This window comes from Triticum aestivum, chromosome 6B, assembly GCF_018294505.1.
Source record: "Triticum aestivum cultivar Chinese Spring chromosome 6B, IWGSC CS RefSeq v2.1, whole genome shotgun sequence".
In the NCBI taxonomy this organism is placed as follows: domain Eukaryota; kingdom Viridiplantae; phylum Streptophyta; class Magnoliopsida; order Poales; family Poaceae; genus Triticum; species Triticum aestivum.
The window spans coordinates 101,900,436-101,926,436 of NC_057810.1; the positions used below are offsets into that span (position 1 = coordinate 101,900,436).

The following is a 26,001-nucleotide window of genomic DNA, read 5'->3' on the forward strand; positions in this document are numbered from 1 at the left end:
TTTGTCAACAATTTCACTCATGGTAAGTCAGCAGATGTCGATCTAGATGATTTCGTTTCTGAACTAAAAGTATTGCAGATGACATTGCCAAACACATTCATGTCAGCGGATCAAATATTTGAGTTTGTTAGAGATGCGGATTGTTATCTAAATGTCTCAATTGCTTATCGTATCCTTTTGACCGTGCCTGTGACTGTTGCATCAGCTGAAAGGAGTTTCTCAAAATTGAAACTATTGAAAAATTATTTGAGGTCAATGATGTCTCAAGAAAGATTGAATGGATTGGCCATGTGCTGCATTGAGAAGAATATGCTGGATATTATTGATCTTGACACTCTCATTGATGATTTTGCATTAAAAAATGCACGAAAGTCTCGTTTCACATGATCACTGGAGGTTAGCATGCTATTTCTATATGTTTTTTCTGCGTTGTAACTTCCATGATACTTGGTTTGGAACAAAGACAGGGAAAATAACATATGCTTGATTCTAGTAAAAAAAAATTAGTTTTATAATTTTATAGCAATTTTATATTTTCATGTATCAAATTAGAATTTTCTCTCTATTGGGCCCACTGGTCGGATTCGCACCGGGGCCTTCGAAATCATAGAGCCGGCCCTGCCTCCACGGTGAAGCCAAGGGAGCTCGGGAAGCCGACGGGCGACGGGCGCTGCGGCGGGGACGAGGCGCCGGAGCTGGGAGACGGGAGAGGCGGAGCGAGGCGAGAGGACCTGGGTGAGGATGACGCGGCACCGGTGGCGGAGCATGTCGCCGGCGGCGAGGGGAGCGGGGCACTGGTTCGGCGCGGGACTCTCTTACCCCCGAAGTTGGGGTGAAATTACCCGCTTCCTGCCACTCAGAAATAACGAAACGGTAGGCCGGCCCCGTCTCGCACGCGCCAGTCCGTCTCCCCCATCCCCTCTCGGCGATTCTCCTAGGGTTAGCGCCGCCGCCGGCCACCTCCGCCGTCGCCCCGTCTCCTTCTCCTCCGCTCCACCTACCCGTCCCGCCGATCGAGCCGTGCCACGGAGGCTGCTCCCCGGCCGCCTCCGCCCCCCTCGTCGACCGCGGTCGCCCCGTGAAGAGCCACCCTCTTCCACCAATCGCCGGCAAGCCGCCCCCTCCCCCTCTCCGGCCCTGCCCCGCACGGTACTACTACGCTCTCGCTCCCATCTACTGTAGTTCATACTACCTGCAATTTTTTTTATCAAATCTGTTCAAGTGAACTTATCTGCGTGCGTAAAAGTGAGTGCTATCTAGCTCTGTAGAAGCTTTGCTTTGGCTGTACCCCTGCACTGATTTGGCCTCTCTGAATCGCAGTATTTTTAGAATTCGTGTGTATGTTGAATTAGTTGCAAATTGTAGTTGGTTGTGTATGTTGAAATGTAAAATCTGTGTGGAGGCAAAGTGCTTGCACTGTTTTTGTGGCAGTTTGTCCTTATATGCTACTAGTGTTTTGTTGTGAAATAGATGGAAAAGGCAATTTGGGATGAACAACACACAAACTGTTTCTCGTGAGTTATGCAAACAGGAGGCTTATATTCATAATAGGCCATTGGGATGTTAAACCGGAGTGGTTACATAAATCTTGGGGAGAAGATTTTTGCCAGGACCGGGAAAACATTTAGGAAGAAGCAATTGAAAAACGTGGGACTTGTTGAAGAAAGATTATACGCAATTCATGGTGTTAATTATTTGAAATATCTATGAACAAAATAAACTTGGTAGTCTGTTAATTACCTATAACATGATCATTTACAGCTAAGACAACATAGTGAGATCCTTACTGTTCAGATAGCTAGTTACCAAATGCGTTTACAGCTTTTTCACAGCACACAAACCACAGCTACTTTCCACCACCTACTTTCCCACAGCTGCTTCCTGTTTAGTGTTAAGCCACAGCCGTGTCATTTTTTGTGTTTTTCCCATGAGAATTTGCAGACACCCAAAAGGACACATGCCTATTTTTTCCCCATTTTTTGGCATTTACAAAACTGTTTATTAAACCCAGGAGTTGTTTTGTACTTCCGTTTTTCTTGGAATTTCCGTAATTTGTAGGATGAGATTTTTGAATCTTTGTAGTATGCGGGTTAAGGGATAGTCCTGTTTGTTCTCTTCCCCCGAATTGTTTTCCCTGCAGCGCCGTGGTCAGAAGCTACGTAGGGTTAGCGGACCGCCGCCCCGAGATCCTCCGTACTGAAGCTACACCTTGCCCCTCTGCCACCCGAGCTCGCCCTGTACCCAAGCTCCACCACATCCCGCCGTTGCCTTGTACCTAAGCGTCACCCCATCCTGCAGCTAGTGCACCCTAGGAGCTTAGGCCGTGGAGCCGGATGACCGCTATCCTGGTCGTTATCCCACTCGCCCCGATGTTCCTCTGCCTCAATCCCACCTTGACACCCAGCATCAAGGTCGGCCTCCCGTCCCTCAAAACACCGTCGTCCAGGTCGTACTCCCAAGTTAGAGAGCTCGGATGTATATGTTTCTCTGTGAAGTACTCCCTCCGTTCGGAATTACTCGTCGAAGAAAGGAATGTATCTAGATGTATTTTAGTTGTAGATAAATCCATTTTTGTGACAAGTAATTCCGAACGGAGGGAGTAGTGAACTTGTGATGTATGTATGCAAGCATGTGTGATGGATATTGGATGTATGCTTATCTGTGAAAATCAATCTGTGCTTTTCATGTATCAATGCATGTTTGGATTATTTTTGTGTGTGTGTGTGTGGATGGAAGCAATTTTTTAGAATTAGCATGTTGATCTTATAGTTGTTGTGAAGAACTACTCTTGCTGTCATGCCTTCTGGAACCAATTTTTTGGAATTAGCATGCTGTTCTTATAGTTGTTGTGAAGAACTCCGCTTGCTGCCGTGCCTTCTGGAACCAATTTTTTAGAATTAGCATGTTGATCTTATAGTTGTTGAGAAGAACTCCGCTTGCTGCCATGCCTTCTGTTGCCCACAAAGAATGCCCTGATTCTAGTGATTCTTGGATGAACATGAGATGTGCTATTTTACTTGTGTTTGGTTCAAATAGTATTTCAGCCCATTGCCAAGCCTACCTGGATACTCATGTGCTTTCGTGCATTCTTGCTAGGTGCTGTTAGAGCAAATGTTGATATGTACATGTATGGATGTAGGTTAGTCAAATTTGTAGCCTTGCAGATGTTCTATAGTTTATGGATATGCAAGCATTCCAGTGCATTTTCATACAGATGTACCAATTCAAAACAGTTTAGCTAATTGATTTATAATTAATGCAGTTTGTTCTGTTCTTAGCACTGTGCTGAATTCAGTTGGTTGATCCCTCAAATTCTGAAATGCTTACCAAAGGGAGGAGAGTTGCTGGGAGGGGTGAAGACATGTCTGCACATTATGCATTTGGGCCACATGAGGATGATGCGATTATCAAACATCGGCTTCTGACTAGGATCACAACTACCAGGGGTGAACCACCCCTAAAGAAGCTCCAAAAGAAGTTCATGTCCTTCGCCACTGAGATCGAGAAGGATGCAGACAATACTAGTGACTGTGAGCGGCTGTACAAGGCCTTTCTGCAGGAAATTAACACTTTTGAGCTGCCTCTTCTAAAAAGCAAGGCTGTAGTTGATGCAAATCTCAGGGAGAAGGAGAGCTTCAACGAGCTGCAGGTGGAGATCCAGCGACAAATCTTGCAAGCTCAGACTGATATTGAGGATCTTAAGAAGCAACTTGAGCAAAGCAAGATTGAGAGGCAGCACAAAGAGGAGTGTGAGGCGATCAGAAAATTGATTTCGTCCCAGCCTCCACGTTCAGAAACCGAGAAACTTATTGCTAATCTTGAGAAGGAGATAGCTAATTTGGAGGCCGAGAGTGCAGCATGTACAAGAACGTTAGAGCTTAGGAAGAAGCAGTTTGCTCTTCTTCTTCATGTGGTGAGTTTCTGGTTATGTTCTCTTTTGCTTTCAGAATCACGCTTTTCCTCCTATGTAAGATAGGATATCAATAAAATAAGTTGTGGTAAGATTTAAATTTGATCATGAATCTTTGGTAGAACCATGGAGCTGCTGCTGCAGCCATATAAACCGTCCATTTCCACCTCGAGTTAGGAGTCATGTCAGGAAATCGTACTGCAATAACACTACTTTTGGAAATGGACGTCATCTAGGTGTGGAGCAGTGGCTCCATGGAGCTAAAAAACGTCTCTTAGTTTTAATACTTCTCCTAGCAGTGGTTTTTACAATCCAGCACGATTTTTAGGAAGGAACAACCTGGTTATGATATATGGCCAATTACTGAGTTTTACATCAAAGCTCAGCAACATTGGGGTGTAGGATATGCAGCTATTTCCTCTCAATCAAATGATACTGGTACACCATTTAATTTTAGTTTCGAAACTGAAATTTTAATGTAGTTATCTTGATTTTTACAATCAAATTGTATGTTTTAAGCCTCTACATATACATATTTTTCTTTCGGGGCTGAGTCCAGAATATAGTTCTGCCTGCTCTAATATCGTACCTATATTACAGGTGGAGGAATTGCAAATCTCGATCGAAGATGAGCAAAGGAACATAGCAGATGAGCTGAGAGCCGCTACTGAAGAGCCAAAGTTGAGCATAGAGGAAGGCAGCGGCGGCGCTTCGGATGCGATGGCTGTAGACTGATTAACGATCCTAGCACTTGCAGCTGCTTACCCTGCACGCTCAAGCATGCCTCGGTAGTTTCTGGGCACTGTCTTTCTTTGTAGGAGACCCCCCTTTTTTTGTCGTTTCTGTGGTTTCTTTGAACTGTAAGCTGTATTCGACGCCGAAACCATTCCGTGCTTGTATGATAGAATGCAGAATCATTGTGCTGTAATATGTACTCCAGATTTAGAATTGCAGTGTGATTATTTACTGAAAATGGCGGACTTGACAGTGTGCTTCTTTTGCCATGCTGGTTGGGGGTAAAACGGGCTGCCAAGGAGTGCCTGAAACTCTGGTTGTTGAATTTGTCCAACTCTGAATTCAGATGTCTGCAATCATCCATGGTTTATATATGACTAATAGCTGATTGGAATTTTTGTTGTATTTCTTCTGAATGAAACATTGGTTTTATGAGCTTCAGTACTTTGACACGAAATATCAACCTCAAATTATTTTTTTCAATGGGAAACAGTAGCACTTTGCTAGATGTTTTATTTTTCACCACTATGCAAAGAGAGAATACAAAAAGGGAAAAGGTAAATATAACTGGATATCTATGGTTGCAAGTCTGAGCAAGCTTTTCTCCCTGCTCGGCAGTTGATCATGGCAAGTTTCTCCCCCGAGATACTTGTACAGCTATAGGACATGTTTGTAATTACCGAAATTTAAAAAGAAAACACAACCTTGGCTTCTCCAAGGACATGTTTGTAATTTCCATCTATTTTTATTGCGTTGTAGGTATGACACTTTTAATCCATGGCGAACGCTTTTCCCTGGTAGTTTTTAGTGGCTTAGCGAGATCAAACGATGACAGTTTTTTAAATGAAAAATACTACCTTCTTCTGAAAAAACCGTCATGTTATTTAGCTTAGAGGCAGCATGGTGGGTCCCAGCACCAAAACATTGCTTATGTGACACTTTCAATCCATGGGATATTGACCTTGGCCAAAAAAGAAAAAGGAAATATGCCATCCGAAAACAAGTTATTCATCGATAGCTCAAAAAGATAGAAATGTACACATTCAATTGACAACGAACCTGGTACACACCCCACCAAGAAGCTAGTATAAAAAATGAAAAATAAATGAAAGAATCGTAACACAGGCATTGCCCATTTTGCCCTCCACGCACGGAGGCGGGCTCGCTCGTACGTTGTCTCCGTGTCATTGGGTGATCTCGGCCACAGATACCCGAGCAGCCGCCGCGAAGGCCGTGATGATGCCGCCTCCCGCGACGGCCGCTTCTTCCTCCTCCTCCGGCGAGACCGAGACCGAGACCATGACCGCCGGCGGAGACAGCGGCGGCGGCGTGGTGGTGGCCATCATCTCGCCCTCGAGCGCGGCGCAGTAGGATGCGAAGTCGTCGGGCGTGACGTTGAGGCGGAAGCGCAGCGCGAAGAGGAACTCTAATTCGAGGCCGTTCATCTCCCGCACCTCCACGCCGCCCACCCGCGCGAAGTAGGCGTTGTTGTAGTGTCTGTGCACATAGAGTTGTACGGTTAGGTAACATGGAACTGTATATACAATGTTAAAAGTGACGTCGAACTACAACATGAGCAGATTGGAAGTTTTTGCCGCAAAAGAAAAAAGAAAAGAATTGTTGTACACATGGCGCATTAGCAGAAGCAACATCAGGTAATTATTGTACAGTTAAGTAGCAACATGGAACTACAAAGGATAAGTGTGCTGTTAAGTACTCCCTCCATTCCGATTTACTCATCGTAACGGAGGGAGTAGGTGCGGGAGACGAGCTAGCTAGTGGTGTTTGGTGCTGTGCTGATGATGGAGTATTTTTGAGTTAGGTGAGCGATCGAGTTCATGTGGGAGGGCAACGCCGTAGCGACCGGCTGGACGAACGGACGCCCCAACCGAACGTCCATCGACCATGCACCTACCTACCGCTGAGGTGGGTGGTCCTATTATTTCGTTTTCGTTTGTACCAACGTAACCAACGAATTTACTTACGCACTGAGCTGCGCTGGCTGCATTTTTTAAAACTCTAAAATATAGGAGTAAGAAACAATTATTGGTTGAAACGCCTCATGATCACCTAAATAAAGTGAGCCCTAACTAACTGAACTATTCTTTATTGCTTTCTTGGCAAAACACCCACTGCGCGCATGCGTGAGTTTGGCTGGAATCAAACAGAAATATGGTGCGAAGCTACGCATCATCGACCGCACCCTCACACCTATCGCTACTACTTAATCCCATCATTTTTTTTAATCTCATCTGATCTGGAGGGAGACAAGAAAAGGACGGCGGCTGCTATCCGCTTCCAGCTCGACCGGCACTCTGGCAGCGGCTGTGCGATCCGCATCGACCGGGGGAGATGGTGGCGTTCCGGATGAGTCGGACCACAGGGACAGGCGGGCAGACCGCCACGTCAGACCCCAGGGCCATCCCACGTGTCGGCCCGCGCAACGCGGCCCTGCTCGGCGGCGACACCGACGCATGGCGGGCGCACGTTTTGACCCGGGCGCCCCTGCCGACACACCACCCTCTGCTCCAGCCAGCTCTACGCGCCGACAGCCCGCAGCAGCACACAGGCCACTCAGGTGAGAGATGGCTCTCATGTGTCCTGTCAACAGCTTCTAAACAAGAAGCTTCTTCATTACTGCATTTTCATGTGTCCTGTCACACAGGTGAAATTGGACTCGTTCGATCTGAACAAGAAGCTTCTTCATTACTCCCTCCGTTCCTAAATATTTGTCTTTTTAGAGATTTCAAATGGTTACCACATACGAATGTATATAGACATATTTTAGAGTGTAGATTCACTCATTTTGCTCCGTATGTAGTCATTTGTTGACATCTCTAGAGAGACAAATATTTAGGAACAGAGGGAGTACTATTTACTAAGCTGAAAAATGGAACGCGCAGGTGCTCGGTCCGGTCGGCCGGCATGGACGCTACGCTCAGTTGCACTTGCACATGCCACGAAAATGCACCTGCATATGAATATGAATCGATCCAAGCGCCAGCAATAACGCGGATGCGTGGTTAATTGGCAGACGGTCAACTGTGCCGCCGTGCGAATTGTTAATCTCTCGGACTACGCGCTCGCTCCGTCCTTGGTTCCACAACAATTTACACTAGCAGCGCATAAACCGGGAGGCCAAGCAATGGAGGTCGGATTGGGAGGAGACGGGAGCAGGCGGGCGCTACTCACATGTCGTCCATGAACTTGGCGGCGACCATGACGCTGGTGATGAGCAGGCGGTGCACGCTGTACGAGTCCACGGCCACCTCCTCGCCGCCGGCATCATCCTGTGGCGGCGCGGCGAGGCGGTCGAGGTAGGCGTAGGCGACCACGAAGCACGCCGGGCTGCACCCGGCGTACCGGTATATGCGCTCCGCGTACCGCCGCACGCCGATCTCCGGCTTCTTCTCCGTCGGCCCCCGGAACGCCGCCGAGCCGAAGCCGCACTCCACAGCGTCGCCGCGCTTGGCGGCGCGCTCGAGCAGGCCCGCGAGGACGGCCACCACCTTGGGCGGTGCGCCGGACGCGCGCTTGCTGCTGCTGCTCGCCCGCCGCTCCATCTCCATGGGCGCTCTGCTGTGGTGAGGTGGGGTGGCTGGTGGGCTGTTGCGTGCGGCGGAGGCGAAGGCGAAGGCGAGGTGGGTGTGGAGGACGAGACGAGTGTGCTGTGCGCGCGTGCCTGCTTTCCCGCTTGGCTTGATCTGTTGGCTTACATATACGCTTGCCGAGAGGAGTAAAATCGGCTGGATAGTTGCATAGGCGAGCCAGCTGGAGTGCTATATTTTGGTTTGGTTGAGCAGAGACGGGGCTGTCTATGTGTGCAGAGGAGGGCATGCGTGTCCGTAACGGAGTCGGACGTTGAAGACCCAAGTTGACCGGGCTGATAAAAGCAACTCGATTTGACTTGACAAAATCACAAGGACGTGATATTTGCGTTTAACTTCTTGGCACGGCTCCACAGCTTAGAGCATCTCCACTAGTCCCCAACAGGCCATCCAAGGCCTTTTTTTTATCGCGGGCGTTCAAAAATCGGCCCAGCCGCGCCTCACAAGTCTACTTTTCGTCGGTTAGGCCTGAAATTGATGCCGGGGGACCTAGACCGAACCCGGCGTGCTGGGGGTGCCGGGGAAAACGTTTTTGGCGCGAAAGCCTGGCGAGCCCGCCGAGTCAGCGACCAGCCGCGTCTCGTCTTCCTCACGGAGAATCAATGCGAACGTTGTCGCCGGTCAGCCTTCCATTGATTCCTCACGGGCGGTGCAGTGATGGCACGCCGACGCGCCGTTCCCCTCCCGCCACGCGTACACACACGTTTGCCGCCCCTCGGCGGCTAGAAAAAGCCATCCCCTCTCTCACCGGTGGACGGACTCTCCTTCACCCACAGTCCTCTCTCTCGTCGCCGACACCCCATCTCGCCTCTCTCCATGTCTTTAGCCACCGCATCTACATCCGCTGATGGGAGAGTGTCGGTGTCAAAACCGGCGGATCTCGGGTAGGGGGTCCCGAACTGTGCGTCTAGGCGGATGGTAACAGGAGACAAGGGACATGATGTTTTTACCCAGGTTCGGGCCCTCTTGATGGAGGTAAAACCCTACGTCCTGCTCGATTAATATTGATGATGTGGGTATTACAAGAGTAGATCTACCACGAGATCAAGGAGGCTAAACCCTAGAAGCTAGCCTATGGTATGATTGTTGTAATGGTTGTTCGTCCTACGGACTAAAGCCATCCGATTTATATAGACACCGGAGAGGGCTAGGGTTACATAGAGTCGGTTACAATGGTAGGAGATCTACATATCCGTATCGCCAAGCTTGCCTTCCACGCCAAGGAAAGTCCCATCCGGACACGGGACGAAGTCTTCAATCTTGTATCTTCATAGTCTTGGAGTTCGGCCAATGACGAGAGTTCGGCTATCCGGACACCCCCTAGTCCAGGACTCCCTCAGTAGCCCCTGAACCAGGCTTCAATGACGACGAGTCCGGTGCGCATATTGTCTTCGGCATTGCAAGGCGGGTTCCTTCTCCGAATAGTTTGTAGAAGGTTGTGAACACCAGGATAGTGTCCGGCTCTGCAAAATAAATTCCACATTCCACCATAGAGAGAATAATATTTACACAAGCTCAATCTGCTGACGTATCTCGCGGCGTGACGTCACACCACTACCAAGCCTTTACTTGATTCATTTTTATTATACCACCTCAGCGCGTTTAGCGAATCGGTTTCCTTGGCACGTCTTGTTGAAGCAGAGATCGTGTTCCCCTTATTCCGGGATTCTCATCAATACGGACGTGGGTAACCCAACCGCGCCCGTTGCCACGCCTCCTCCATCGAAGGCGAGTTCCACACGGTTACGGGGACGGCTCTTGGGATTCTCCCTCTTTATAACGAGACCAAGGCTCGTTTCTTTTCTTCAATCCTCAATCGAATCCGCCCCTTGCCCCGAGCTCCAACACTCAGGGCTCTAGATTCGAGTGCTTCAAAACTTCGACAATGTTCGGCTCCGACTTGCAGGGCCGGTGGATGCCCTCCTCCGTCACGGAGGAGGACGTGCTAAAGTTGAGAGAAGCCAGGTACTTAACCTACGAGATTTCACATAGGCTGCCTGCCCAAGGGCAAGTCATCCCTACCCCCGAGCCTGGCGAGAGCGTCGTGTTCATATCTCACCTCCGTCGGGGTTTAGGCTTCCCGATGGATCCCTTCGTGAGGGGGCTCATGTTTTACTATGGGTTGGAATTCCACGATCTAGCTCCGGAGTCCATCCTCCATATCTCATCATTCATTGTCGTCTGCGAAGCCTTCCTCCGCACTACCCCTCACTTTGGTTTGTGGCTCAAAACCTTCAACGTGAAGCCGAAGACGATTGAGGGGCGCCAGGCAGGGTGCGGCGGGGCGGTCATAAGCAAGAGGGCCGATGCTCCATGGCCCGAGGGCTCTTTCCAGGAGGAGCTCGGCTTGTGGCAACAGGAGTGGTTTTACATTACCGCTCCCAGGGGTAGCAGGCAAAAGCCGCCACCCATCTTTCGCTCGGGCCCACCATAGCGGCTGATGTCATGGGTCAACCAAGGGCTCAACTGGGGGCCGTCAAAGGACGTACCCCTATTGCAGGGCCGGATTCGAGACCTCCAAGAGAGGGAGATCAATCTGGTCATAGTGATGCAGGTCATGCTGATTCGACGTCTTCTGCCCTGCAAGCGTCGCCCCCTACGCCTGTGGGAATTCAATCCGGAGGGGCCACGTGTTCTCCAACACTTCATGGGTACGACACCCATGGAGATGTATAAATTGTTCTTCGGATCACAAGGAGTGTGTCCGGAATTAACCGAGGATTCCGGCCTAAGCTGCAATCGCCCGGATGCTCAGGTAGTAGCCCAGTGTCCGGACGCACCGTTTGTTTGCGCCTTCTTGACTTTGCTTATTAACCAGTCGCCTCTTGAACAGGAGTGGATAGCGCAAGCGAAACTAATACGGTGTCCGGCCCCCCTCCCGGAGACCGCGCCTGATCCCGTGCTGGTCAGGATGCTGAAGGTCGCGCCTTCAGAGGAAGGAGAAGGGGAGAACAGAGAAACTACCGCCTCTACCAAGGAGGCTTTTGAGGAAGGGGGAATCGAGAATCCCTCCTTCCAAGGGGAGAAGAGGACTGCTTCCAAAAACCCAGAGGCCAAGGCCTCGAAGCGGGGGAAGAAATCTTCGCCGGAGGGTCCTGCGCCAGGGGGAGGCCCAGCCGCACCATCTTCCCAAGTGAACCAGCCCTCCAGCGAGCCGTAAGTAGAAAGGGGGGAGTTTTGTAATAATAGACATCCCTATTTTTGCTTCTGAGGATAACCGAAGTTTTTATCTTGTAGTTCGGATCTCCGTCCTTCTTAGCTGAGCTTGTCTTCGGGGGACCTTCGCCCGGAGATGATGGAGAGTGAGGCGCCTCCATCTGCTGCGCCATCAGGCGGGGCAGACGACCCTGAAGTATCGTCGCGGAGGGTGTCCCCAAGTCCGGCTGGCCAGAAAGTTTGGCTCCAACTGGTGTGCGGCCGGGGGAGCTGAAGGATCTGCTCGAGAGGGCGTCTATCTCAGAAGGTCACCGTACATTGATGAGTACGGTGATTGAAAGAATTTCATCCGCCGAGGGCGGGTTGCATGATGCCGTCAGAAGTTTGCTGGCGAGGTTTGAGGTACGTAAAAGATGACATACCTTTGGACAGTTTTACATATAAAGTGCGCCCTGTATAGATAGTAGCCCCTGAGACTCGGTGCGTTGTCAGAAGCAACGGCGTGCCGAGGATCAAAATCACAAGTATTAATGTTCGCCTTTCCTATGTAGGTGGCAGATAGTCCGGTGGCCAGCCGGACTGATGGAGTTGCCGAACTAAAGCGGCAACTCGACGTTGCGGATGCGGACATCGCGCTGGTCAATAAGCGACTTGACGAGTCGCAAGGTAGGTTGTGTCTCCGTGGTCACCTAGTAAGGGAGCCGAAGCCCACTCCTTACAACATGTGTGCTTAATGCAGATGGTGCCGCTGCTGTGGAGGGCCTTCGGGCGGAACTTGCTCGAGCCAAGGAGCAGGCCAGAAGGAGTGATGCGGCTGCCTCGAGGGCGGCCGAAGAGCTAGAAGCTGAAAGGGCTGCTCACTGCCGAAGCAGGGAGGAGATGGCCGAAATGGCCATGAAGCTGAAAGATGTTACCGACCGCTATGAGGTGCTTGAAAAAGAACGCCGAGTGGCACAAGAAGACCTGGAGAAGGCCACCGCCGAAGCCAAGGATGCCCGTTCTGCAATGAGGGCTATAAAGGAGGAGCTGCGCCAGGCCGGAGATATTGCGGCTGGCAAGCCTTTTCTGCTGCGTAGGAGGTTTATAGATCCGAAGTATGCTCAGCTTGGCCAGCTTTGGGGTCCGGAGGATCCTTATATGGATTTAGCGGCGAGTGCGGCAGATGTTGTTGTGCACTTCCGAGGTCAAAAGGATCATGAGACGGAAGAGCTTTTTTGGTCTCAATTCCACAGTCCGGAGCGTTCACTTCCGCTGACCGATCAATTGGCTGAGTGGGCTGAGCTGAATAGATTGTCCGGACTTGCCATGACCGATATCGTGGCTCATGTCTGGCCGGATAAGCCCAAGCCGAAGAGTTACTTTGGCTTATTGCAGCAATTCCATGGGGCAGTGCCGCATATAAAGGCGATGAAGCAGTCGGCCTGCATAGAGGGTGCGCGGATGGCTCTCGCCCGTGTGAAGACATACTGGACAGAGATGGATGCCACCGCTGTTGCAACCCGGGGTTCGGGCGAGAGCCGGTTACCCGTCGAGCACTATTTTGGGGAAGTTCTGCGTGGTGCTCGTGTAATAGAGTCGCAGTGCTCGAAAAATGTCATGTTCAAATGATCTTTATGGTTTGTAAAACGATATTTATAATATAAACGCTTTTTATACTTGTGAGTTCAAGTATTAAAATATCTCCTGTGCGGCCGTTAATGTATACTGGTGTATAACCTGAAAGATGGCAGTCTTCAGCTTCAGCCCCCACGCACATGGTGCGGGGGTGTTTGCGAAATAGCGCATTTTCACACTTAATCCAACATCTTGGTCCTGTGAAGGAGGTGGTAGCGTAGCAAACGAGGCAACCGGACTATAATGCTTTATCACTTTCACTTAGCCATAGGAATTCGAAGGTGGGGCTACGATATAGCCCCTGGGGGCACCGCGCTCTCCGGATATGGGGCGCGTGTGTGCCTGACCGGGAAGCGGTCCTTCATCAAAGCGGAGGAATTCTAAACATTCCAGAGGTCAATCGAGTGGTTGACCAGTCTCTCGCTACATCATGACAGTCAGTTTTTTGCTTTCTCTACTGAGGTGCTCACCTGGCCGAATCGGGGCACAATCGTAGTAGTTCTCCTGGTGCCGCGTTAGCCGATGATACGGAACGTAAGGCAGCAAAACACAGGAGCCGGGCAAACCCAACATTTGACCAAAGACATGATTCGGAGCTGATGCATATAAGGCCTAACTCGAGACACCGAACACTCCCTGAGGTGTTCGGTCTTTATGATGACGGGCAGATCAATGCCCTAAGCCCCTAGTGTCCAGGTACACGCGAGATCCTCTGACGCGGCCGATGCCAAAATGTCATTCTCCTCTCTGGTTATGGTGAGAAACCAGGGGATGTATAGCAACAAGAGACAGTAAAAAAAGGTTTACAGAGGGTCTTAATCTGAAAAGAATCCTTGCAACGGGTCCCTACTGCACCTGTGTCTCCGTTGTGCTGTATCCTGGACGGGTGTCACACGCTGTTCATCTGTAAAAGAGAGGAACTTAGTTTTGAAAAGAAATCATGTGAAAAATGTATTAAAACAGAGTATGAATAAATGAATAAGGTTGAGCTGTTGTTGGCTCTTTATCGCTCATACGCACAACCCCTTGTCAAGGAGGTATGCGGCTAGGAAGCCCCTAGTTTATTTATGCCGGACTCGCCTAGCCGTGTCCGGGTTTTTGAACGACCTTTTAATGCAATGATGTGTTGGAAATATGCCCTAGAGGCAATAATAAAAGTGTTATTATTATATTTCTTTGTTCATGATAATTGTCTTTTATTCATGCTATAACTATATTATCCGGAAATCGTAATACACGTGTGAATACATAGACCATAATATGTCCCTAGTAAGCCTCTAGTTGACTAGCTCGTTGATCATCAGATAGTCATGGTTTCCTGGCTATGGACATTGGATGTCGTTGATAACGGGATCACATCATTAGGAGAATGATGTGATGGACAAGACCCAATCCTAAGCATAGCACAAGATCGTGTAGTTCGTTTGCTAGAGCTTTTTCAATGTCAAGTATCTCTTCCTTAGACCATAAGATCGTGTAACTCCCGGATACTGTAAGAGTGCTTTGGGTGTACCAAACATCACAACGTAACTGGGTGACTATAAAGGTGCACTACAGGTATCTCCGAAAGTGTCTGTTGGGTTGACACGGATCGAGACTGGGATTTGTCACTCCGTATGACGGAGAGGTATCTCTGGGCCCACTCGGTAATGCATCATCATAATGAGCTCAAAGTGACCAAGTGGTTGGTGACGGGATCATGCATTATGGTACGAGTAAAGTGACTTGCCGGTAACGAGACTGAACAAGGTATTGGGATACCGACGATCGAGTCTCGGGCAAGTAACGTACCGATTGACAAAGGGAATTTTATACGGGGTTGTCTAATCCTCGACATCGTGGTTCATCCGATGAAATAATCAAGGATCATGTGGGAGCCAACATGGGTATCGAGATCCCGCTGTTGGTTATTGCCCGAGAACCATCTCGGTCATGTCTACGTGTCTCCCGAACCCGTAGGGTCTACACACTTAAGGTTCGGTGACGCTAGGGTTGTATGAATATGAGTATGCAGCATACCGAATGTTGTTCGGAGTCCCGGATGAGATCCCGGACGTCACGAGGAGTTTCGGAATGGTCTGGAGGTAAAGAATTATATATAGGAAGTGGTATTTCGGCATCGGGAAAGTTTCGGGGTCACCCGGTATTGTACCGGGACCACCGGAAGGATCCCGGGGGTCCACCGGGTGGGGCCACCCATCCCGGAGGGCCCCATGGGCTGAAGTGGGAGGGGAACCAGCCCATAGTGGGCTGGTGCGCCCCCCTAGGACCACCCCCTGCGCCTAGGGTTGAAACCCTAGGGTGGGGGGGCGCACCACATGCCTTGGGGGGCACTCCACCCCCCCTGGCCGCCACCCCCTTGGGAGATTGGATCTCCCAGGGCCGGCGCCCCCCCTGGGGGCCTATATAAAGGAGGGCAGGGGGGAGGGCAGCCGCACCCTGTGCATTGGCGCCTCCCTCCCCCTGCTACACCTCGTCCTCCTCCCGCAGCAGCTTGGCGAAGCCCTGCCGGAGTTCTGCTGCATCCACCACCACGCCGTCGTGCTGCTGGATCATCATCAACCTCTCCTTCCCCCTTGCTGGATCAAGAAGGAGGAGACGTCTCCCATCCCGTACGTGTGTTGAACGCGGAGGTGTTGTCCGTTCAGCACTTGGTCATCGGTGAACTGAATCATGACGAGTACGACTCCATCATCACCATCCCCTTGAACGCTTCCGCACGCGATCTACAAGTGGTATGTAGATGCAAACTCACTCCCTTGACTCGTTGCTTAGATGAACTCATAGATGGATCTTGGTGAAACCATAGGAAAATTTTTAATTTTCTGCAACGTTCCCCAACAGTGGCATCATGAGCCAGGTCTATGCGTAGTTCCCTATTGCACGAGTAGAACACAATTTGGTTGTGGGCGTAGATCTTGTCAACTTGCTTGCCGCTACTAGTCTTATCTTGATTCAGCGGTATTGTGGGATGAAGCGGCCCGGACCAACCTTACACGTACGCTTACGTGAGACCGGTTCCACCGACTGACATGCACTAGTTGCATAAGGTGGCTGGCGGGTGTCTGTCTCTCCCACCTTAGTTGGAGCGGATTCGATGAAAAGGGTCCTTATGAAGGGTAAATAGAAGTTGACAAAATCACGTTGTGGTTATTCGTAGGTAAAAAAACGTTCTTGCTAGAACCCAATTGCAGCCACGTAAAAGATGCAACAACAATTAGAGGACGTCTAACTTGTTTTTGCAGCAATTGTCATGTGATGTGATATGGCCAGAAGTTGTGATGAATGATGAATGATATATTGTGATGTATGAGATCATGTTCTTGTAATAGGAATCACGACTTGCATGTCGATGAGTATGACAACCGGCAGGAGCCATAGGAGTTGTCTTTATTTTTGTATGACCTGCGTGTCATTGAAGAACGCCATGTAAATTACTTTACTTTATTGCTAAATGCGTTAGCCATAGAAGTAGAAGTAGTCGTTGGCGTGACAACTTCATGAAGACACGATGATGGAGATCATGATGATGGAGATCATGGTGTCATGCCGGTGACAAGATGATCATGGAGCCCCGAAGATGGAGATCAATGGAGCTATATGATATTGGCCATATCATGTCACTACTATATAATTGCATGTGATGTTTATTATGTTTATGCATCTTGTTTACTTAGAACGATGGTAGTAAATAAGATGATCCCTTACAACAATTTCAAGAAGTGTTCTCCCCTAACCGTGCACCGTTGCTAAAGTTCATCGTTTCGAAGCACCACGTGATGATCGGGTGTGATAGATCCTTACGTTCACATACAACGGGTGTAAGACAGTTTTACACATGCAAAACACTTAGGGTTAACTTGACGAGCCTAGCATGTACAGACATGGCCTCGGAACACGGAGACCGAAAGGTCGAACACGAGTCGTATGGAAGATACGATCAACATGAGAATGTTCACCGATGATGACTAGTCCGTCTCACGTGATGATCGGACACGGCCTAGTCGACTCGGATCGTGTAACACTTAGATGACTAGAGAGATGTTCTGAGTGGGAGTTCATTATAATAATTTGATTAGATGAACTTAATTATCATGAACTTAGTCTAAAACCTTTGCAAAATATGTCTTGTAGATCAAATGGCCAACGCTCATGTCAACATGAACTTCAACGCGTTCCTAGAGAAAACCAAGCTGAAAGATGATGGTAGCAACTATACGGACTGGGTCCGGAACCTGAGGATCATCCTCATAGCAGCCAAGAAAGCATATGTCCTAGATGAACCGCTAGGTGAAGCACCCATCCCACAGAACCAAGACGTTATGAACGTTTGGCAGACACGTGCTGATGATTACTCCCTCATTCAGTGCGGCATGCTTTACAGCTTAGAACTGGGGCTCCAAAAGCGTTTTGAGCATCACGGAGCATATGAGATGTTCGAGGAGCTGAAACTAGTTTTCCAAGCTCACGCCCGGGTCGAGAGATATGACGTCTCCGACAAGTTCTATAGTTGTAAGATGGAGGAAAATAGTTCTGTCAGTGAGCACATACTCAAAATGTCTGGGTTGCACAACCGCCTGTCCCAGCTGGACATTAACCTCCTGGACGAGGCGGTCATTGACAGAATCCTTCAGTCGCTCCCACCAAGCTACAAGAGCTTTGTGATGAACTACAATATGCAGGGGATGGTGAAGACCATTCCTGAAGTATTTTCAATGCTGAAGTCAGCAGAGGTTGAGATCAAGAAAGAACATCAAGTGTTGATGGTCAATAAGACCACTAAGTTCAAGAAGGGCAAGGGCAAGAAGAACTTCAAGAAGGACGGCAAGGAGGTTGCCGCGCCCGGTAAGCCAGTTACCGGGAAGAAGTCAAGGAATGGACCCAAGCCTGAGACTGAGTGCTTTTATTGCAAGGGGAAGGGTCACTGGAAGCGGAACTGCCCCAAATACTTAGCGGATAAGAAGGCTGGCAACACCAAAGGTATATTTGATATACATGTAATTGATGTGTACCTTACCAGTACTCGTAGTAACTCCTGGGTATTTGATACCGGTGCCGTTGCTCATATTTGTAACTCACAGCAGGAGCTGTGGAATAAGCGGAGACTGGCGAAGGACGAGGTGACGATGCACGTCGGGAATGGTTCCAAGGTCGATGTGATCGCCGTCGGCACACTACCTCTACATTTATCTACGGGATTAGTTATAAACCTTAATAATTGTTATTTGGTGCCAAGTTTGAGAATGAACATTGTATCTGGATCTCGTTTGATACGAGATGGCTACTCATTTAAATCCGAGAATAATGGTTGTTCTATTTATATGAGAGATATGTTTTATGGTCATGCCCCTATGGTCAATGGTTTATTCTTAATGAATCTCGAGCGTAATGTTACACATATTCATAGCGTGAATACCAAAAGATGTAAAGTTGATAACGATAGTCCCACATACTTGTGGCACTGCCGCCTTGGTCACATTGGTGTCAAGCGCATGAAGAAGCTCCATGCTGATAGACTTTTGGAGTCTCTCGATTATGAATCATTTGACACATGCAAACCATGCCTCATGGGCAAGATGACCAAGACTCCGTTCTTCGGAACAATGGAGCGAGCAACCAACTTGTTGGAAATCATACATACCGATGTGTGCGGTCCAATGAGCGTTGAGGCTCGCGGAGGATATCGTTATGTTCTCACTCTCACTGATGACTTGAGTAGATATGGGTATGTCTACTTAATGAAACACAAGTCTGAGACCTTTGAAAAGTTCAAGGAATTTCAGAATGAGGTAGAGAATCAACGTGACCGAAAGATAAAATTCCTACGATCAGATCGTGGAGGAGAATACTTAAGTCACGAATTTGGTACACACTTAAGGAAATGTGGAATCGTTTCACAACTCACGCCGCCTGGAACACCTCAGCGTAACGGTGTGTCCGAACGTCGTAATCGCACTCTATTGGATATGGTGCCGTCTATGCTGTCTCTTACCGATTTACCGCTATCATTTTGGGGATACGCTCTAGAGACAGCTACATTCACTTTAAATAGGGCACCATCTAAATCCGTTGAGACGACACCGTATGAATTATGGTTTGGGAAGAAACCTAAGCTGTCGTTTCTAAAAGTTTGGGGATGCGATGCTTATGTCAAGAAACTTCAACCTGAAAAGCTCGAACCCAAGTCGGAAAAATGCGTCTTCATAGGATACCCTAAAGAAACCATTGGGTATACCTTCTACTTAAGATCCGAGGGCAAGATCTTTGTTGCCAAGAACGGATCCTTTCTGGAAAAAGAGTTTCTCTCAAAAGAAGTAAGTGGGAGGAAAGTAGAACTCGATGAAGTACTACCTCTTGAACGGGATAGTAGTGCAGCTCAGGAAAATGTTCCTATGATGCCTACACCAACTGAAGAGGAAAATAATGATGATGATCAAGGTACTTCGGATCAAGTTGCTACTGAACTTCGTAGGTCCACAAGGACACGTTCCGCACCAGAGTGGTACGGCAACCCTGTCCTGGAAATCATGTTGTTAGACAACGGTGAACCTTCGAACTATGAAGAAGTGATGGCGGGCCCAGATTCCAACAAATGGCTTGAAGCCATGAAATCCGAGATAGAATCCATGTATGAAAACAAAGTATGGACTTTGACAGACTTGCCCGATGATCGGCGAGCGATAGAAAACAAATGGATCTTTAAGAAGAAGACGGACGCGGATGGTAATGTTACCGTCTATAAAGCTCGACTTGTCGCTAAGGGTTATCGACAAGTTCAAGGGATTGACTACGACGAGACATTCTCTCTCGTAGCGAAGCTAAAGTCCGTCCGAATCATGTTAGCAATTGCCGCATACTATGATTATGAGATATGGCAGATGGACGTCAAAACGGCATTCCTTAATGGACATCTTAAGGAAGAACTGTATATGATGCAGCCGGAAGGTTTTGTCGATCCTAAGAACGCTAACAAAGTATGCAAGCTCCAGTGATCCATTTATGGGCTGGTGCAAGCATCTCGGAGTTGGAACATTCGCTTTGATGAGATGATCAAAGCGTTTGGGTTTATGCAGACTTATGGAGAAGCCTGCGTTTACAAGAAAGTGAGTGGGAGCTCTGTAGCATTTCTCATATTATATGTAGATGACATACTCTTGATGGGAAATGATATAGAACTTTTGGACAGCATTAAGGCCTACTTGAATAAGTGTTTTTCAATGAAGGACCTTGGAGAAGCTGCTTATATATTAGGCATTAAGATCTATAGAGATAGATCGAGACGCCTCATAGGTCTTTCACAAAGCACATACCTTGATAAGATTTTGAAGAAGTTCAAAATGGATCAGTCCAAGAAGGGGTTCTTGCCTGTATTGCAAGGTGTGAGATTGAGCTCGGCTCAATGCCCGACCACGGCAAAAGATAAAGAAGAGATGAGTGTCATCCCCTATGCTTCAGCCATAGGATCTATTATGTATGCCATGCTGTGTACCAGACCTGATGTAAACCTTGCCGTAAGTTTGGTAGGAAGGTACCAAAGTAATCCCGGCAAGGAACACTGGACAGCGGTCAAGAATATCCTAAAGTACCTGAAAAGGACAAAGGACATGTTTCTCGTTTATGGAGGTGACGAAGAGCTCGTCGTAAAGGGTTACGTCGATGCTAGCTTCGACACAGATATGGATGACTCTAAGTCACAAACCGGATACGTGTATATGTTGAATGGTGGAGCAGTAAGCTGGTGCAGCTGCAAGCAGAGCGTCGTGGCGGGATCTACATGTGAAGCGGAGTACATGGCAGCCTCGGAGGCAGCGCATGAAGCTATTTGGGTGAAGGAGTTCATCACCGACCTAGGAGTCATACCCAATGCGTCGGGGCCGATCAAACTCTTCTGTGACAACACTGGAGCTATTGCCCTTGCCAAGGAGCCCAGGTTTCACAAGAAGACCAGGCACATCAAGCGTCGTTTCAACTCCATCCGTGAAAATGTTCAAGATGGAGACATAGAAATTTGCAAAGTACATACGGATCTGAATGTCGCAGATCCGTTGACTAAACCTCTCTCGCGAGCAAAACATGATCAACACCAGAACTCTATGGGTGTTCGATTCATCACAATGTAACTAGATTATTGACTCTAGTGCAAGTGGTAGACTGTTGGAAATATGCCCTAGAGGCAATAATAAAAGTGTTATTATTATATTTCTTTGTTCATGATAATTGTGTTTTATTCATGCTATAACTGTATTATCCGGAAATCGTAATACACATGTGAATACATAGACCATAATATGTCCCTAGTAAGCCTCTAGTTGACTAGCTCGTTGATCATCAGATAGTCATGGTTTCCTGGCTATGGACATTGGATGTCGTTGATAACGGGATCACATCATTAGGAGAATGATGTGATGGACAAGACCCAATCCTAAGCGTAGCACAAGATCGTGTAGTTCGTTTGCTAGAGCTTTTTCAATGTCAAGTATCTCTTCCTTAGACCATGAGATCGTGTAACTCCCGGATACCGTAAGAGTGCTTTGGGTGTACCAAACGTCACAACATAACTGGGTGACTATAAAGGTGCACTACAGGTATCTCCGAAAGTGTCTGTTGGGTTGACACGGATCGAGACTGGGATTTGTCACTCCGTATGACGGAGAGGTATCTCTGGGCCCACTCGGTAATGCATCATCATAATGAGCTCAAAGTGACCAAGTGGTTGGTGACGAGATCATGCATTACGGTACGAGTAAAGTGACTTGCCGGTAACGAGACTGAACAAGGTATTGGGATACCGATGATCGAGTCTCGGGCAAGTAACGTACCGATTGACAAAGGGAATTTTATACGGGGTTGTCTAATCCTCGACATCGTGGTTCATCCGATGAAATCATTGAGGAGCATGTGGGAGCCAACATGGGTATCGAGATCCCGCTGTTGGTTATTGCCCGAGAACCGTCTCGGTCATGTCTACGTGTCTCCCGAACCCGTAGGGTCTACACACTTAAGGTTCGGTGACGCTAGGGTTGTATGAATATGAGTATGCACATACCGAATGTTGTTCGGAGTCCCGGATGAGATCCCGGACGTCACGAGGAGTTTTGGAATGGTCTGGAGGTAAAGAATTATATATAGGAAGTGGTATTTCGGCCATCGGGAAAGTTTCGGGGTCACCCGGTATTGTACCGGGACCACCGGAAAGGTCCCGGGGGTCCACCGGGTGGGGCCACCCATCCCGGAGGGCCCCATGGGCTGAAGTGGGAAGGGAACCAGCCCATAGTGGGCTGGTGCGCCCCCCTAGGCCCACCCCCTGCGCCTAGGGTTGAAACCCTAGGGTGGGGGGCGCACCACATGCCTTGGGGGGCACTCCACCCCCCTGGCCGCCGCCCCCTTGGGAGATTGGATCTCCCAGGGCCGGCGCCCCCCCGGGGGCCTATATAAAGGAGGGCAGGGGGAGGGCAGCCGCACCCTGTGCATTGGCGCCTCCCTCCCCCTGCTACACCTCGTCCTCCTCCCGCAGCAGCTTGGCGAAGCCTTGCCGGAGTTCTGCTGCATCCACCACCACGCCGTCGTGCTGCTTGATCATCATCAACCTCTCCTTCCCCCTTGCTGGATCAAGAAGGAGGAGACGTCTCCCATCCCGTACGTGTGTTGAACGCGGAGGTGCTGTCCGTTCAGCACTTGGTCATCGGTGATCTGAATCACGGCGAGTACGACTCCATCATCACCATCCCCTTGAACGCTTCCGCACGCGATCTACAAGTGGTATGTAGATGCAAACTCACTCCCTTGACTCGTTGCGTAGATGAACTCATAGATGGATCTTGGTGAAACCGTAGGAAAAGTTTTAATTTTCTGTAACGTTCCCCAACATGATGCCGCGTGGACCGGGCATTTTAAGTGTAAGAGATGCGTAGTGTGGTATTGTGTTAAAGCGGACAAAAGCTTCACGTCCCAATAGTGCTTGATGGCTACTTTTGAATGTGGCGACATGGAAGTTTAGCTTTTCGCGTCGGAAGTTGTCGGGTGACCCGAACACAACTTTTAGTAGTAAGGAGCCCATGCACTTGGCGTAAGGGCCTGGCGTCACTCCTTTGAAGGAAGTGCGGCTATGGCGAATTTTAGTAAGATCTATCCCCAACTTGCGGATTGTGTCCGGATATAGCAGGTTTAAATCGCTGCCGCCATCCATTAGGACTTGTGTAAATTGTAGTCCGTCGATTATAGGATCCAATATTAGGGCAGTCCATCCTGCGTTTCGAATGCTTCTGGAATAGTCCAGGTGGTCGAAAGTAATTGGTTTTGACATCCACTCTCGGGGTTCCGCTGGGGTGGACCGCGCAACGTGCACTTTAGCAGGTGCCGCACTATTGTTCTGTAGTATCACATGAAGTGAGTTTACTGTTTTGACTTCTTGGGGGAAAGTCTTTTGTTTTCCGGCGCTCTGCTGGTGGGGTTCGTCGTCATCCTCACTTGGCGCGTCGAGCCCCTTGTGTTCGGTGTTGAGCCGGCCGGACTGTTTGAAGACCCAACAATCTCGGTGGGTTTGGTTTGCAGGCTTCCCGGGGGTACTGTGGATTTGACATATCCGATCCAAAATTTTGTTTAGGTTGGATAGCTCGTCGCTGTTGTCCTTAAGAGGCAGTGTTTTGTTGTTCGGCCGCGAGCTTTTGAATCCGGCGTTGACCGCCGTGTTCTTTGGGCTTTTTTCTTTATTTCGGCGCTGGTCCTTTCTGCACCGTGATTTTACGTTTCCATCTCTGATTTCAGATCTACTCGGGTCGCTGGTGCCGCATCTTGCTAGCCAGCTATCTTCCCCGCGCAAAAGCGGGTCATGAGGCTTGTTAGCGTGGCCATTGTTCTCGGCTTCTCTTGGCCGAGGTGTCTGGCGAGCCATTCGTCTCGGACATTATGTTTAAAAGCTGCTAAGGCTTCGGCGTCCGGACAGTCGATTATTTGGTTCTTTTTGGTGAGGAACCTGTTCCAGAATTTGTCCGCTGACTCCCCGGGCTGTTGGGTTATGTGACTTAAATCGTCTGCATCCGGAGGGCGGACATAAGTCCCCTGAAAATTTGCTCTAAATGCGTCCTCGAGCTCTTCCCAACTTCCAATGGTATTTTCTGGGAGGCTTTTGAGCCAATGCCGAGCTGGCCCTTTGAGCTAGAGGGGTAAATATTTTATGGCGTGGAGATCGTCTCCTCTGGCCATATGTATGTGCAGGATGTAATCCTCGATCCAGACTCCTGGGTCTGTTGTTCCGTCGTATGCCTCTATGTTTACGGGTTTGAACCCCGCTGGAAATTCATGATCCAGCACCTCATCGGTGAAACATAGTGGGTGTGCGGCGCCCCTGTATTTAGGTGTGCCGTTATCTTCGAATACTCGGCGTGTTGTGTTTCTTCCTGGGGCCCTCTTCTTTGGCCCATAAATGGACCTGACCGGGCCATCCGTTTTGCGAGGATCTTTATGTATGTCATGTGTCGGCTTGTGTGCGGCGCCGCTTGCCGCTCTTGGCCTGTCATCTGGTCGCCTATCCGGCCAGGCGGCCTTTTTGCTTTTTGATTGTGGGGGCTCTACGGCCTCCTCGTCGAATTCGGGCAGCAGCTTGCGCTTCGGGTAGCTCTTAGTTTGGTGGCTATTGCCATATTTGTCCGCGGTCCTGAGTACTTTGCTCCACCTTGCTCTGAGTATGTCTTCCGCTGTTTTGAGCTTTCGTTTCTCCTTCTTCAAGCTTCTTGCAGTGGCGACAAGCCTTTTTGGAAGGTTCTTATGCTCCGGTGGTGTGTCCGGCGTGAGATCGTTTGGACTGTTGTTTTCGCCGAGGATGAGCTGATTATCCGATTCATCCTGTTCGGATGGTTGCTTGGTTGCATATTTGTCGCCCCCTGGTTTGCCCTGCTCTATGGCTGGGTCTTTGTGAGTGCTGCTGTTATCGAGGCGGGACTTGGGGCGGCGCTTGCGTCGCCGTTTTGGTTGTTTTTGGGGGAATTATCCTTCGCCGCGTTCCGTTGTTCCTCGTTATCGCTCCCTTTTGGGGTGTCCACCATGTATATGTCATATGACGAGGTGGCCTTCCAGTGCCCGATAGGCGCTGGCTCTTGGTCGTCTCCGACATCGTCGTCCATACCGTCGATGTCTTCAGAGTCGTAGTCTAGCATGTCGGTTAGATCGTCGACAGTGGCTACGAAGTGGGTGGTGGGTGGGTTTTGAATTTCTTCGTCGTCCGCATCCCAACCGTCCTGACCGCGGTCCGGCCAGGGCTCTCTAGATAGTGAGAGATGCTTTAGAGAATTCAGGATGTCGCCAAAGGGTGAGTGCTAAAAGATGTCCGCAGCGGTGAACTCCATGATCAGCGCCCAATCGGATTTGATTGGCAGGGGCGCAGGAGGTTCGGAGTCCGGCGAGGAGTCCGGCACCTCGGAGTCACGAGCTTTGCAAAGGACAAGGTCAGTATCCGGCTTCATCGCCGTAGAAGTCTGTAACGCCCCGAGACCGACGCTCCAGAAGACTTCCAGCTATTCCGAGTTTCGTCGTGTGATTTGTTTTATTTGTTGCATTCATCCTTGCATCATGTGCATTGCATCATGTCATCATGCCATCATATCATTAATTTTTAAAACCTCAACTAAATAAATTGTATGGATCTTCGATCCATTTAAATCGAGGGAAGGGTGACTTCTCTTTATAACATACCCTCCCAATATTTAGGGAGCTATAATAAAATATTCCATTTTTGGAATCACCAAAACACACTTACAAAATAATTTCGTTCCTTTTCTGCTTCAAGTTTGGTCTCCAACCTTGCCAATATTTATTTCATCATTTTCCGGAGCTCCACCAAAAATCCAAACATTTTTGGACCTTCCCAAACCTCACTTCCTATTCAAATCATTTGAATTTAAATCAAATGAGTTTGAATTCAATCTTTCAATCATGCCTCTTTCTATTTTTCTTGGTACGAGCATATTTTTGCGAGTCCGAAAA

General features: G+C 49.0%; 2 protein-coding genes across 3 annotated transcripts; one reads left to right on the forward strand and one right to left on the reverse strand.

The window, feature by feature from the left end:
• Positions 1 to 848: 848 nt before the first annotated feature.
• On the forward strand, positions 849 to 5,022 carry LOC123136021 (THO complex subunit 7B). Of its 2 annotated transcripts, none has more exons than XM_044555297.1 (3): positions 849 to 1,149; positions 3,263 to 3,913; positions 4,511 to 5,022. In XM_044555297.1, the coding sequence occupies exons 2-3, from the start codon at positions 3,320 to 3,322 to the stop codon at positions 4,643 to 4,645; spliced, it is 729 nt and encodes a 242-aa protein (XP_044411232.1). In that variant the 5' UTR covers positions 849 to 1,149; positions 3,263 to 3,319; the 3' UTR covers positions 4,646 to 5,022. The 2 variants fall into 2 exon arrangements, with proteins under 2 accessions (XP_044411232.1, XP_044411233.1); XM_044555298.1 differs by having other exon boundaries at positions 861 to 1,149; positions 3,279 to 3,913.
• A 615-nt stretch (positions 5,023 to 5,637) lies between these two features.
• Positions 5,638 to 8,387, reverse strand: LOC123136022 (cyclin-P4-1). Its single transcript, XM_044555299.1, has 2 exons — positions 7,838 to 8,387; positions 5,638 to 6,142 (listed from the first exon to the last, which is right to left on the reverse strand). The coding sequence occupies exons 1-2, from the start codon at positions 8,212 to 8,214 to the stop codon at positions 5,830 to 5,832; spliced, it is 690 nt and encodes a 229-aa protein (XP_044411234.1). The 5' UTR covers positions 8,215 to 8,387; the 3' UTR covers positions 5,638 to 5,829.
• Positions 8,388 to 26,001: the final 17,614 nt, after the last annotated feature.

Coding starts and splice junctions, on each gene's coding strand:
- LOC123136022 (XM_044555299.1), bottom strand. CDS start 8,214: ATGGAGATGGAGCGGCGGGCGAGCAGCAGCAGCAAGCGCGCGTCCGGC. Junction 6,143..7,837: donor GCCAAGTTCATGGACGACAT/GTGAGTAGCGCC, acceptor CTATGTGCACAG/ACACTACAACAACGCCTACT.
- LOC123136021 (XM_044555297.1), top strand. CDS start 3,320: ATGCTTACCAAAGGGAGGAGAGTTGCTGGGAGGGGTGAAGACATGTCT. Junction 3,914..4,510: donor TTGCTCTTCTTCTTCATGTG/GTGAGTTTCTGG, acceptor CCTATATTACAG/GTGGAGGAATTGCAAATCTC.